This window comes from Micrasema longulum, unplaced genomic scaffold (genome assembly GCF_059751315.1).
Source record: "Micrasema longulum isolate JH-2025_06_02 unplaced genomic scaffold, ASM5975131v1 h1tg001957l, whole genome shotgun sequence".
Taxonomy (NCBI): Eukaryota; Metazoa; Arthropoda; class Insecta; order Trichoptera; family Brachycentridae; genus Micrasema; species Micrasema longulum.
Window position 1 is genome coordinate 1 of NW_028279131.1, and position 15,771 is coordinate 15,771.

The 15,771-nt window shown below is 32.9% G+C and overlaps 1 protein-coding gene across 1 annotated transcript; it reads right to left on the reverse strand.

Moving 5' to 3' along the window:
* Positions 1 to 216: 216 nt before the first annotated feature.
* LOC148273416 (lysosomal acid glucosylceramidase-like) lies at positions 217 to 14,315 on the reverse strand (the record flags this gene model as incomplete). Its single annotated transcript, XM_088238740.1, has 8 exons — positions 14,228 to 14,315; positions 12,076 to 12,212; positions 10,698 to 10,803; positions 8,768 to 8,897; positions 8,506 to 8,662; positions 5,014 to 5,174; positions 2,513 to 2,636; positions 217 to 333 (listed from the first exon to the last, which is right to left on the reverse strand). Coding segments are annotated over exons 1-8 (993 nt in total), but the record flags the coding sequence as incomplete, so codon positions are not given.
* Positions 14,316 to 15,771: the final 1,456 nt, after the last annotated feature.

Genomic DNA, 15,771 nt, shown 5'->3' on the forward strand with positions numbered 1-15,771 from the left:
ACACGCTTTGTGCATGTTTAAGCGTTTGGGCATGAGTTAAGTGTCATAATTTTTGAGGACTCAGAACATGTCTACAGTTTTTTAAAGTATTCTAGTTATTTTTTGGGCTGTTTTTCCCATGTCAATTATTATAGCTTTTCACTGGCACAGCCTAAAAAGACATTATACATTTATGTAAAATGTAACTTAATTTGCCATGAATAAATAAAAATATACCAATTGTATCCACCAAGGAAGCGCAAGTCTTTGATCGTCACATATAATTATGTGCGTGTTTGAAAATTCTGGGTTATTTCTGATTGTTGGGCCAAAGTTCTCTACAATCCATTGAGCCTGAAATGTAATATTTTTTTAAAAATAAAATCACAAGCCACTCTTAAGCTATTTCTACTGCAGGTGTAAGAAAGACGCCTTACCTGTTAGCTCTTAACTTGTAAGAAAAGACAGTCCGTCTATTTTTTTAAGTTAATATAAATACAGGTAAACGTCGTTTTGCGCCGATTCGATTTACGCCGGTTTACAATTACGCCGGTTGGAGCCGGCGTGGGATTCCCCGGTTTGGCCGACACCAGACGACAGTAGGCGCCGCGACTCTAATAGCAGACACATTTTTACACGTTATTTTATTCTATTACCGTTTACGCGAGAAGCCAATTGTGTGTGTGAAATTGTTTGCGAGTTAGTTTTTGTTTTGTTTTTAAGAAAAATAAAAAGGTATGATTATATTTTTTATTTTTTTACTGTTAAAATTAAAAGAACATTAAAATATTTGTAGTAAATATACAAGTAAGATTGTTCTTAGACTTTGGACACGGAACCTAATATTATATCTTTCATTATATTTGTGTTCATTTTACACCGATTTTTTTACGCCAGTGTCTCTTGGGACAGAACCCCGGCGTAAAACGGCGTTTACCTGTAGTTGGTACACTGATTAAATTTAACAATCAATTGACTGAAGTACGAAGGGTTGATAAGGTTACCCTTTTTACGGATATGTAAAGTTCTGAAGTTAAATGCTCTTTAACCATTGTTTGGCCGTGGTGTAACACGAGTCTACATAGGATACAAGACTTGATATATATCTCTTATTTATATAAATAATTTAGTTGTTTTTATTTTAAAATCTTTAATTGAACCTTTACACATTGGATTTGGAAAGTAAAAATTTTATACTTGCTATGCGATGAATAATTAAATAAATGAATGTGATTGCAATACCACAATAAATCTGTATTATATATAATAAAGAGAACAAGAGTAGAGTTTATAACAAGGGAGACAGAGACGCTGTTGTATGGCCGGTGTTCGTGTGAAAGATACTAAAACAAAATAAGAAATTCGTTCAATCAGTCAATTATTGCCGGTTAAAAGAAGTTCACGCTTGTAACGAAACCGGCGTATTTATGATTTTAAATTTATTTATTAATATTTAAAACATTAACTTCGCGGTTAAAAAATTTACTCAATGTTATTAAATATTTGTATAACTAACTAACCGACTTTTCAATGTCTACCGGTTTCGAGACGTGCCCGTCTCTTCGTCAATTTACGCTGGTAGAACATTTTTTGATATTCGTGTTAAGAAACACATGAGGTGTTTTCACAATAACATTTTCTCTAAATTTGCAAATCAATTTTAACCATGACTTTTAATAAAGATACAACACTTAAATCTTACATACAAACAATGAAGGGTTGAAAGTAGAAATATTTCACATTAGGAAAGCTTTAAAAAATAATGTTCCTCCGATCAATAATCAAACAACCTTTCAATATAGCCCATTTTACGATGCTCCTTTGTAATGGTCACCCAATATCTATTAAACTCACGCCCCTCTTTTTTCAACTATTTCTCCTACAACATAAAATATTTTCATAACCTAATAGGCGCATGTAAGGGTTGCTTATTAAAACGCATATCGAGTTGGTTTTATATTTTTGTGCATCAACTATGGTGAAGGTGTATAGTGGGTTTTGCATGTTATGTTTTTTTTATGAATAAAAGTCGTATACGAATTAATTGTTATTTACTCGGCGTATATGTACAAATATTATATAAATATAATTTTTGTCAAAGATAAAGTCCTTTAATATAATAAATCTGGCATATACCAATTCAATTGTAATAATTGCGATTTAACTTTGAAAATTAAATGAAAAATAATTTATTTTTATGTGACATTTATGATGAAAGACTGAAATTTGGTTTAATTGGTGTCCTGACGAAGAGACAAGTACGTATCGAAGCCGGTAGACATAGAAAAGTCGGTAAGTGATTAAATACAAATATTAAATAATTTTGAGTTAAATTTATTTTGTTACAACACGCCTAAATTATATTATAATTTTGATAAATTATTGAAAAGGAATTATTTAACAGTATGTCTCTTCTGACTTTTGCTTAAGGTAACACGATGTTACATCACCGTGTGTTAAGGAAGTTTTAGCATAGCATTTTAAGAGTTACAGTTAGTAACTTTCGACCAAATAATAATAAATTATTACTAACTTGACTTTTAGGTAGCCATCCAAGATTGTTAACTGCTATCACAGGAATATAGCCGATGCTCGGTTCGTTCCCAGTAGTGAGGGCCCAAATATGTACGCCATTTTTTTTGTATTCTTGAAGAAACCTTACATAAAAAAGACAGCATATTATTCTACATTTATGAAAAATAAAAATATGAAAAAGATTCTTAAAAAAATGGTCAATAATAAAGTAATGTTGGTTTCGTACAAAATAAAATTTGAGCGAATATAATAGAATAATGTTTTGTAGACAGGCTGGGTTTCCTCCTTTGGGAGTTATTTAGATCGAAATATATTGCAACAGAGAGGGAATTTTTTTGCAAGTCTTGTCTTAAGTGACTTTACACACTGTGTAACATTCACCATTCTGCCTATGTTTAAACATCCACAGTTTCTCAACTCTTCCATCTGTTGACTTTTGTGAAATAAAAGACCTGAAACATTTATCATGTGGATAAGATTTATCCAACTGAACTACTAGGCAATGTCCGAAAAGAATTCAGACAGGCTGGATTTCCTCCCTAGGGAGTTAAACTTAACGTCCCGACTTAACACGGAATTTTCTAACAAGTCGGGACATAAAAAAAATAAAATTGTGCTCTATGATAAAATTGTGTATTTTGTGCATTAAATTATTATTTTTTTTTTTTTTTTAATTTCGATAAAATGTTGCAACAGAGGTCATGACAGGTAATCAGCCCAGTAAATGCCTAGACTTCCATATTCCCTTCTCAAAAGTGTTTTTCCTCTCTGTTGCAACAAAGTCGGTTCAGTACAGTTTATTTTTTTGTAAGTAGATACAAGTTGTACTTATTTTAAAGGTCTATTTTTTTTATTTTGTATTTTAATGTTTACATTTTTTTTTCACCACAACAGGCCAGGAGCCCCAATTACAGTGGTGAATTATATCACAGAAAACCCAGGCTTGAGAAAAATCACATTTGATTTTTGTGTTCTTACCGGGAATCGAACCCGAAACCTTCCGCGTGTGAGTCAAGCGTCTTGACCACTACACCACGTAGGCCGCCATATTCATAAAAACAAGTTATAACACGTCTGGTTATATTTCAAATATATTTATTGCTTCAGTTCATGCATTACATACAGTACAAGCACTAGAAAATTGAATAAATACAATGTCGTAGGGTACACGGGTTGACAGGCACTGACTTAACAGATTGAGAGGGGGTGGAGTTATTGTTCAAGACACGGGGTTGATTTATGGCTCCGGGTGATCAAAATACGTGGCGCTTTGGACAGCTGAACTATCTCGTCCTAGTTATATGATGCCGCGCACCGTATTCAGAAGTTAGCGAAAGGACCTAACAGCCAGCGTTCTAATTTTGCTGAGTCGTTACTCGGGGTCAATTACTATGATCTGGGTTAGTCAAATTATATATCTGGCCAAAGAACCCGGTTGTACCAAATAAGGTATGCAACTAGGTTGGCAACGGCTGGCAGTATAATATGATCATAGCCAGAGAGTTCCCCATAGGTGATAGGTAATAAAGAACTCACAAGAGAGATAGTATCATACATGGTCAATATAGTGCAGGCAATTGGTAAAATAAACCAAAGTAGGGAACAAAATGTCGATCACTCCTCTAGTGGAACGGAAGGCCTGTTGACTACTGCCAACAGGCCGGCTTCTCTTTAGAAGAGTTTTAAGTGGTTTCCTCTCCACGTGAGCAAATGCTGAGAAGTTCCTGATTAGCCCACATCAATATATCCCTCCTGATCCCAATAGTTTAGATCAATTTTAAGATATTTAATTGCAGAAAAATCCACTTTTTGAAATAAAAACCTTGTATATTATAAGCAAGGTAAATAATAAAGCAACTACCATATAAAAATAAAAATAAAAAAGCCAGAGAGCTCCAGATAAGGAAAGCACGCTGGTTCGCTAGGAGAGTCCTGAGTAAGTGTCTTTACCAAAAAGTATTAAAGAGATAGGTAAGCAGAAACGTTCGAAGACGACCCGGATTACTTTGACTTCTGGAGCTTAGGAATCTGCCTAATAAAGGCTAAAATTAAGGGGGATGGCACGTTTAGGGGGCAAGAGGTAAGCGTGGGTGGCTGAGAGATGTCAGAAAGGCATCGCTTCGAATACGAGTGTATGCAAACCTACTGCACATGTGAGAGGAGATGTTAGTACGTAACTATGTTGTAAGAGTAGGATCGCAATATGTGAAAAAAATTATGGAGATTAAAACTGATGCTATAAAGTAAAATTAAATTTAATCTACGAAAAAACAAGAGAAAACAAAATTAATGAACAAACAAAAGAAATGTGTTATGAGCAATATGATCATATGTGGAATCTGATATTGGAATCACTGAATCAATCAATCAATCGTTTATTGTTTTCATTACCATTTAGCCCCAAAACCATCTACATATATAAAACATAGTTAATTCATGGGTTTGAAATACATTTAAACTGCATCATTCTAGCCTGTGAATAAATAAACGAGGGCTTACTTGACATGGTAATCAGCATATGTTTGCCAATACTTTTTTATTAAAATGCCAGTATCATTGATAGAGCCTTTGGTCTTCATCCATGCTGGAGGAGACCACACAGAAGCCATGACTTGTAGTTCATCGGTGGCCAACTCCTGAGCCCTCTTCATCAGAGGAATCTTCAATAAAACAAACAAGAGGTGGGCATTTCGGTTCCTAACTAACTTCTGGTAGAATAAATTATTGAAACACCGTAGTTGATTTTTTTTGAAAGTGTAATATCGTATTTTTTAACCCTAGTTTGAGGGAAGTTCCGACATATTGTAATCACAAATTTTATGACTACCAACAAATAATAATAAAAAATTACCAAGATAATGAAAAAACTTTCAGTTATGGATGAGTTTCAATACCACTAAATAAAAATAATTTTGACTTAGAATTAAATACTATGAAGAGTATTGCTTTCAATAATGGCTATGAAATAAATTTAATTGACAATATTTTGATTAAAAAACTTAAATTAAACCATAGGAAAAAATACTTATACATTTCCCAAAATATTTCCAATAAAAATGAGAACTGGCGTAGAATTTTGTACATTAATTCATTTTCTAATAATATAGCACAAATTTTACCTAACAATATTAGGCCAGATTTTTATACTAATAATAACATAGGTAAAATATTAACAAATTGTAAAGATAAGGATGATAAATTAAATCATTCGGGAATTTATAAATTAAATTGTTTAAATTGCCCAAATTTCTATATTGGAAAAACTTCACGTAAATTAAAAGTTAGAATCAAAGAACATATAAGATGTCTGAGTAATAATAATTTTTAGAATTCGCAAATCATCTTATATCCGAAAACCTTGAATTTAATCAAGAAACGTGTGTAGAAATTTTGCGTGTCAATAAAAATGGTTTTCGTTTAGATAATTTAGAACGATTAGAAATTAATAAAGCCATTAATCAAAAACTTCAAATAATAAATAATCAATTAAATTTAACTTCGAGTCCTCTTTTAAAACTATTCCCGTTATGATTTATTTATGAACTATTCCCGTTATGACCGATGAGTATTTATCTTCTTTCTCTCTCGTTCTTTCAATTTTCTGTCTCTTTCATACAATATTTTATTATATAAATAGCAACGCGTGTAGTTATAAGTTAGTTAAATTCCTGACGATGAGGTAGTAACCTCGAAACCGGTCGAAGTGCAATTAAAAAAAAAAAAGTGATTTATACAAATTTATAAACAAATAAGTGTAAAATGTCATACCACAAAGTGAAAAATGTTTTTAATAACAATAAGAATTTTTAATCGATAATATAATCTCTATCGTTATTTAGGACCTTTTGCCATCTTGTTGGTAGACTTTTAATTTCCTTTTCATAAAATTCAGTATCCTTTGAAGAAAAATATGCTTCTAGGTGAGTTCGAACATCATCGACATTTTCAAAAATTTTATTTTTCAAGTAGTATTCCATGGACCGGAATAAATAAAAATCGGATGGAATATGGGGGGTGTGGTACAACCTCCCAGTTTAGCAGCCTTATTTAATCTTGGGTTAATCTTGCTGCATGCGACCGGGCATTATCATGTTGCAATATTACCCCTTTTCTGTTGACTAGACTTGGTCGTTTTACCAACAATTAGTCGTGCAATGTATCCAATTGTTAGCAATACAATTCAGCCGTAACTGTTTCTCCCGGTTTCAATAGTTCAAAATGAATTATTCCACCACAATCCCACCAAACGCACAATAACACCTTATTTAAAGTGAGGGATGGTTTAGGAGTAGGTACGGCTAGTTAATTTGGAGAAAGCCATTGTTTGCGCCATTGCCAAAGCCAGTGCGCTTGTTGTTGTACAAGACCCATTTCTCGTCACTAGTTAAAATCCTTCGTGAAAATGGACCACTTCTTTCACTGCACAAAAGAGATAATTATTTTAATAATATTTGGCTGATTTAAAAAGCGCCATTTTTGTAAAAAATCACCTCAAGGGCGTTTTACAATTGTATATCTAAACTTACATTCTAACTAAACTTAAGAGAAACATTATATTTCCAGATTTAAAATTGAGGGTATGATAGTTTAAAGAAGTGGGATTTCAGTTGGGATCTGAACTGACTGGGACTGTCGATGATTCATAAGTTTGAAGGCAATTGGTTCCAGGCAGAGGGGCCGGCGGCGGCAAAAGCACGATCTCCAAATCTAGTGTTTGGGGAGCGCCGGATTTCAACAAGTTTTCCTCTTCCTGAATCCAATGCTGACCTAAGAGTAGATTTTCTTTGACACGTATTTTCCCTAATACAAAGGTCCGATAGGTATTTTGGAGCCATTTCATGAAGGGATTTGAATACTGTCCAGCACAGCTTGTATTTTATTCTCTCTGGGCTTTTTAACCAGTGCAAATCTCGAAGATGTTGTGAGATGTGAGAATATTCTTTTACTCCCGTAATAAGCCTTGCTGCTGTGCAAATTGTACGATCTTTATTCATCTCCGACAATAGATGTGGGACCCATATACCCTGTCTGCAAGCCTTCCCGATTTGAACTGTTGACCAAGTAGCCTGAAGAGTTTTTGCTATTTCCTGGATACTCAGTTTAGGATTCGTTTCCACTAGTGTTTTAAAGCGTCATTATCAAACCGTAAAAATAATTGGTTACTCATGGGTACACCTAATATATTATAAATGTAGCTTTAGAACAGGTATTTTTGTATCTAGTGAAGCTGCTATGATTATTTTCTTGCAATTCAATTCAATGTCAAATTCTTATGTTTTATTTTGTCTTGCATGTATTTACTTTTAGTTTTTGCCAATAGACGCCGTATTTCGGCACTGAACTCAACTGAACAGACACCAACGCTGACATTTTGCATCTGTTAATATGAAAGTTCAATCAACTGAAAAAAAAATTGCGGACTTACCGACGCCATCATGTGTCACTTTAGAATATTATCGGACAGCCTCGTTGGTTACGCCACATTTACTTTATTGGATTCATTTGCTGCCTACTGGGCCCTGGTTAAAATGTTGTGTTTCTTACTGAAGGTAGGTGCCACATTTGTCTCCGGCCCAACATATTCAATATTTAAAATTATTCAAATGCATATAACAATTTTTAAAAACCGAACTGTCAGTGTGCATTTGTTTAAATATTCTCACTTCTCACCGAGATCGCGAATCAGTTACTTTTGCGATTAATAATTAATTTACTCTATCGTGTCGTGTAAAAATAATAATAAAGACACCACGTCAAGTGCCCCTCCTTCATAACCCCAGGATCTGATCTGATCCTGACTGCGGCGAGATAAGTTCCAAATAATAAGGTACCAGAACCCGAGTGCAAGGTAGGAATTGCATTCATTGTATTAGGATTCGGTGGCAAAACATAAAGATAACACATTCCGCGAACCAGACAATTGCGAGCGTTCATCTGCCAACGGGCAAGTGGCGCGATAGCTCGTATGCATATTCACATTTATATTTTTACCTTGTATTTGAAATCTTCTACTTCGAGTGAAAAATTGCTAAGGTTTACATCGTCTGCTGGTATTGAGTTGTATGCATAAATGCGTGTCGAGAAATCTGTCCCACCAATTGGCACCCTTCCAATATTGTACTCGATCCCTTTATCACTAAAGTACGATCTGAAATAGTAAAAGAGTAAATTAATATCTTAATCACTACCCGTCAATTATTTTCATTCTTAATTCAAACTATGTTTTTTTTAAATATTTTTTGCAAATTTTTACTTTAGTATATTTTCCTGCGCACCCAGACTTAACAATTTCACATTAATACCAGAAGAATCAGTAAAAGAACCACCAAACCCTCGGACAGTCTGATAAAGCTTAGCTCTGTTGATTTCAATCTCAACGTTATCTGGAAATAATAAAAACAAAAATTAAATTACAATGTTTTTTTATTTACTTGCAATATAATTATAATTGCATTTATTGGGACATGAGTCCCAACTCCATAAGACCAAAGTCCTGCATTGAGTCGTGAGTCGACACGAATAATATGTTTTTTTTATTTTTTTTATTTTTATTGTTAATAAAACATATTATACAAAAATTACATATTATACTCTCAGGGGTTATTAGAAACTCATTTGGGACCGTAAATAATAAAAAAAAAATTGGCAATACATAATTTCATACAAATTAATACATCCGAAATAAAAAGAAAACATTATTGTATAAGAAACATAAAACACCATCTTATATAAACTACATTAATAATTATCAATATCAAAAAGATTTAAGAAATATTTTTTAATTGCGACACTTCTGGATTTTTTATTCAGTTTTTCGTGTCTTAGCTCATCAGGCAGCTTATTATATTCGGAATGGCCAATATTTTCCAAGGACCTACTGCCAAACTTTGTTGAGCGAAACTTAGACACATGAAGATTCCTTGAATAATGCGTATTGGAATTATGAATATTATGACCAAATGTGCGTTTAAAATTTGAGTGAGCAGAAAAGTTGATGATATTTAAAATAGTATTGGTTATGTTATGCAGTGCATTACCTTGAAAGGAAGTATCTTTGTTTGTCGGTAGATAACCTTGACATAGGAATCCCGTTTAAGTCCAAGAATGTTTCTTGGAGCTCTGTTCTGAAGAACTTGTATTTCCGAGATTTGATTTTTGCTGGCAAAACCCCATATGCATGATAAATAAGATAGGTGGGAATGAATCAAAGCGTAGTAGACGGCAAACAAAACGGAATGAGGAAGCAAGCCTCGAAGTCTATACAATACGCCAGTTACGGGTGCTTTTTCTTATTTTACATGCTCAAATTGGTAGCATAATAATATAATAGTCCAAAAGCCGCGTACGCACATCAAATTGAAGCCGAAAAAACTACTCCTAAATAAGTAGTTTTACGCTTTGGCCATAAGTTACTCTGTAGACATTGCCTAGTACGCAACTGTAAATTTAAAGTCAATTAAGCCGTGTTGTGTCATTTTTAAGCGTCAAAATACTGCTGGGATTAAAAGGGAATAAAGTGGAATCACATTTCATGTGTAAGTAGCAAATTCACAAATAATATTATTTAAGAATTAGATTTTTTTATCGCCTGTCAGACTGTTAAATAAAACAAGGCGGACATTTTGAGATATGTCAATTTTTATATGATTTATGTAATACCCACTGCGCATCCATAAATATTAAAATGATGCTTGGTTTGTGTGTTAACTTTAACGTGTACAATTTGCTGAGAAAGTGTTACGATTTGTGCAATTTTGTTAAATGACTTGAATTCGGGTTTTTGTTTTTGGGTATCCGTTTTGCTTCCCACCCAAGGGTAAAACGGGTTTTTCCACAAAGTTCATAAAAAATGTATTACTTAAACAGGATCATTCCCAGTTTTCTTAATCATATAAATATTGGTCACTTAAGATTAAGAGGCATAGTTAATTATTTTTTTTCTAAATTTTAAAGAAAAAATTGCGTTCTTATGATTTACTCAAATATTTCATTTTGAGGGATTCGAACAACGGACCTTTGGTTTGTGAGTCCGAGACACTAGCCACAGGACCACAGCCCGATTATTTGTGTTAATTTTATTTATATTTTTTTAAAACTTATAAGGAGTTGTTAACTAACCAACGTTAAGGGACCCATCTTGCAATACTTTCCCAAAATTAAGATATAAATTCATATCAACTTACCATTAGATTTTAAAATGTTGCCGAAGGACGTAAATATGCGCTTTAGAAAACTGGTGGCAGAATAACTCTTGATTACTCCAACAGTTTTATGAAAACGTAGACCTGCCTGGAAACAATCAAAATCAAAATTAAAACTAGTGATTTAGACTTGAAATGTAATTTAAAATATTTTGAGCACTTTGTTTTTTAGACTAAAACATTCAAGTTGGAAAAAATTTAACCTGAAAAAACATGATAAGACTTTTTCTGAGGTAAGAAAATTATAAAAAATCTTTTGTATGAAAAAAGTTAAACAAAAGTACCAAAACCACAATAACTAATTACGAGGTTATTTCTAGAAAGAAAGTTACGTTTGACAGGTTAAAGAAAACTTACAAATTTTAATAGATTGAGTTTTTCTACTGACATTTCTTGGTGGTACTGTATTTTGGTACCCGGTCACTGGTAAAAATTATAAATAACATTGGAAGAAAACTATACAGGGTGTTCTTTAAACCCTGTCACATCCGAAACCACGATGATCAGTATGAGCAAGAAGACATATTGGTACATTAAAATATTTTTTTAGAACTAATAAAAATTTAAAAAAATAAAATACCAAAAAAAGCAAATGGTTGCTTACTTCTGCAGGGTTGAAACGAGGAGGGGGAAGACATGGGGAGTCTGATACTGCGCCGCGCTCTCCTCACTTCTCCCCTGCAGAAGTAAGCAACCTTTTGTTTTTTTTAAATATTTTATTTTCAAAAAATTTCTTTGATGTAAATATTTTTTTTAATATGACAATATGTCTTCTTGCCCATACTGATCATCGTGGTTTCGGATGTGACAGGTTTTAAAGAACACCTGTATATGTATTTTTATTATTATATATTTCTTTGATAACAAGTTGTCTTCTTTCATACGATCACTGAATCAAATTCAATTATAAAAACCTCTCTCCCGCTTCCACTCCCACCAAGTCTATTGTATTTTGTCTTGGTACTTTCTTTTATAATAATTTTCTATGCATATAAATATGTCCTTAAAAATGGCAAAATGGTGTATGTTACGCAGTGTGTAAAGTGCCCACTTAAGTGGGTTTGAACCAGCCAATGACAGCTCAGATGCCCTGTAGATCCCTAGACTTCTATATTACCCTCTTTAAAATGCTCTTCAACTCTGTTGTAATTGTAATTGTTACACACCACTTTATCTGCATACAGAACTTGCTTTCTCTAAGTACATACATCTTCTCATGGACACGCCAATTATCCTGACTTTTGACATGTTCATAGTGTTTGTTAGATGTGATCATGCCACGGCTTCCTTGGTCTTCCCCGTTTTCTACATCCATCAACATTCGCACCATAAATCTTTTTAACCAAAAGTGAATACTCACATCACTGGAAGAATAGAGAACATAATTTCCTGATGATAATGAAACCACTTTAGATACCTCATCGCAGTAGGTGGCATTACAAACACAGACTATGGAAGTGTGATTGTATTTTCTTCCTATGCATGGTTTATCGAGACCTAAAATTATATGTAAAGGGTATTTTTATTTTATTTTATTTTATTGAAATAAACGGCACTTAGTGCCTTTTACATATTTGTTACAAATACAATTAAATATACATACATGTAAGCATAAGTAATACAGAGCATTTAAAACAATATTATTAATTAACAAAATAAGAAAGTCTAAAAAAGATAAACCATGTAAAATAATAAAATATTACCAATTATTGAATTATCGATAAAAAAAAGATAATTTGGTATTAGAAATACTTTGAACCAGTTAAAAAAAAAACTAAGAAAACAATTTTGAATAACATTAAAAAAAAATTAAAAAAATATGTATTATTATTTAAAACTAATACTTAGGTAAATAGTATATATTTATATACAAAAATATATAATGATCTAAAAAAAATGATGAAGAGAAATATTTTGTACTTATAAATTAATTCAAGAAAAGAAACGAAAAAAAAAAAAAACACTAATAAATAAGTTTAAAACAATTCTTAACAATAGTAACAAATAATTACCTAGAACTACATATTACCAATGAAATAAAGAAGAAGAGCCATTCTATTTGTACTAAATTTCATGTGAAATGAGTCACCAACGTCCTGGTACTCATTGCCTAGAGAGTGAAGTCTATTGATGACTGCATTTTTACCATATGAAGTCGAAGTATTGTTGCCACAGTATTGGAGGTTTGCCGAGTCGTTCTTTTTGGTACATTGAAATTAATAAGTGATAAAATTGCAGGGGTATCAAACATAGAATTAATTATTTTATTTTCTGTTAGGAGTTCAAATAATCTACATATATGCGTGTAACACTTGGATATTTGTACATTGTTCCATTTATTTATTGTGAATGCCGTTGATTGTTAGAGTTCCATTTGTGTAAACACGTGATTATATAACTACGCGTTGTGTCCGGGTCCCGTGTTTTCACATGGTTTACCAGCTGTCTAAAAAAATGCATTTTATTGACATCTAGTGACTTTATTGGTACTTTTTCGCTGCTGGTAAACCAGGTGAAAACACGGGAGGGTGCACATAGAAACCTTGGTTTTGTACTTCGTACATGTCAGGTATTGGTTTAGTGTGTAAAAAAAAGGGGGGATCCAAACAATTAAAAACAGTGTCAAAAAAGTGTTTTTTTATTATTTTTTATATATTTCGGTATCAAAAAAGACTTGATTTACTTGAATTTTATTTTTTAAAACTTTTATTTTATTGATATATTCAAGATTTTTTATATTTTTATGTAAAAATTATAATATTGTGTTACCAAAATGTTTAAAGAGAGAAATCCCTGCCAAAAAACTGCTTTTGCAGTTTGGTGGGAATTAAAAAAAATTCAATAAAAAAAAAAAAAATCAAGTATCAAGGACCCGGCAAGGCACTAGAAGAAGAAGATAAAATACCAAACCTCGCCAACATTCTTCTACTCAAGTAAAAACTGTTTTCATTATTTTAGGAGTTTTACAAGTTAAGCGGGCGATATGTTAAGAAGTTATTCCATTATTACAAACAAACTATAGTCCTTAAAATAAAGCTTGATTAGAATGACAGCTGTCAAACTGATTTCATTAGTGATGGGAAATTACTGATCACCGATCAAATCGATTTTATTAGTTATTTCATGCAACCGTTAAACTCTGTTCTAAAAATTTATATAAAAACGCAAAAACAAGCCTATTTTAATGTGTTTAACACAATTATTCACCAAAAAATGAGACATTTATACCTTTTTCATGAACAACATCTAATGAATAATTTTTTTATTTGATCAACTTACATTGATCAATTTGTCTCCTCTCTGATTTTATATATTCATTTTGATTTATGTTTCAAGAATTGTATTAAAAAAATTAATTAACATGCCAGATACAAAGAATTTTTCGTGTGTCAATATAAATAACTCCCTTGACGTTACTACAAAGTTATGTCGTCACTTTTTCTGACAATTGTCATTCTAATCATGTTACATTTCAAGGAGATAGTGTTATTATTTGAATATTTTTGACTAACCATTGACACTGAAGACAACTGATGCTAAGACCATCAACGTAACCGCAGACAGTTTCAACATCTTAAATCAAAGAACAAGGACAAGATCTGAAACAAAAAAGAAGAGAAACATCATGTAACATTTAATGTGTAAAAAATATAAGTTCAATAATTATGTCACAAGGATCGGAGAACAACGACGGATGTGCAAAATGTGACATTGACTTTCTTTTATATTTGATATTGAAAGAGTTTTATAAAGAGTTAGATAAAAAAAGCCTTTGTATTAAAGCCCATTTTTCTAGGTTTGAAAAAATATATATATAACCAACTAAAATATCAAATGCTACACTTTTGTACAAGTCGAGACATAAAGTGTCAAGTTTTTTTTCTAAACCGATCTCACGCAAAGTTGAAGAAAAGCAGCAAAAACACTAATGCAGCAAAAAATTCGTGAATTTATAGAATATGCAACAGTTAAGATCGATTAATTTGGTATCAGCTAAAAGCTAACTCCTGAGACTTTGAGTTTCAGCTGTTCTTCCCTCTCCTTGGTGGTCGGCCGGAATTTCGTGAGCAATGGGATTAGGGGATTTTAGAGCTATCGATTAATGGAACTATTGAAGGAATCTGAAGATGTTGAAAGAAGAGTGAATGCGGGCAACAAAATGAACGGAGCACTAAGCACAGTAATTTCTAATAAAAATATGTCAATCGAAGCTAAACTGGCAGTGCACAACGGAGTTTTAGTCCCAACACTTATGTATGGAAGTGAAACATGGAACTGGCAGAGGAAGGATGAAAGCCGAGTGAACGCGGTTGAAATGCGATATCTTAGACGAATGTGTGGGAAATCAATGTATGACAGGGTTACGAATGATGAAATCAGGCGAGAGTGTAAATCTGAGACAAGTATAATTGATAAGATTAAGAAAGGGTCTCTGAGATAGTTTGGTTACGTAGAACGAATGGACGACGAGAGAATGGTAAAACAAGTATATATGGCAAAAATGAACGGCAACGTTAGACGAGGACGACCAAGGAAGACGTGGCATGATCAGATAAACCAAAATCTTAAGTCTGGTCATGTCAAAAGCAGACAGAACCGAAGGGCATGTATGACAAGATGTATGAATGTGGAAGAGGCTAGGAGTGTATGCCAGGATAGACGTGTGTGGCGGTCCATTCTCTCTGCCTACCCCTACGGGGAAATGGCGTGATGGTAGTAGTAGTAGTTGACGGAATCTCTCCATAATCTATTTACTATGCAATGGGTATCGCAAATCCGTCTAACTTCTTGACTATAGATTCTGCCTCTTCTGGGTTTCCTTGCGATTGCCTTTAGTACTTTCATCTCTGACGTTCTGAGCGGTTATTTGGTTTTTCTATTTAGTTTTTCTATTTAGTTTTTCTACTTGGTTTTTCGTATTTTTTATTTTCTCTATCTATCCTCGCCTCTGTTGTATACACCATGATTTGGTCTGACACACTCTATCTATCCTCGCCTCTGTTGTATACACCATGATTTGGTCTGACACACGTTTTGTATATCCGAATTATGCTTC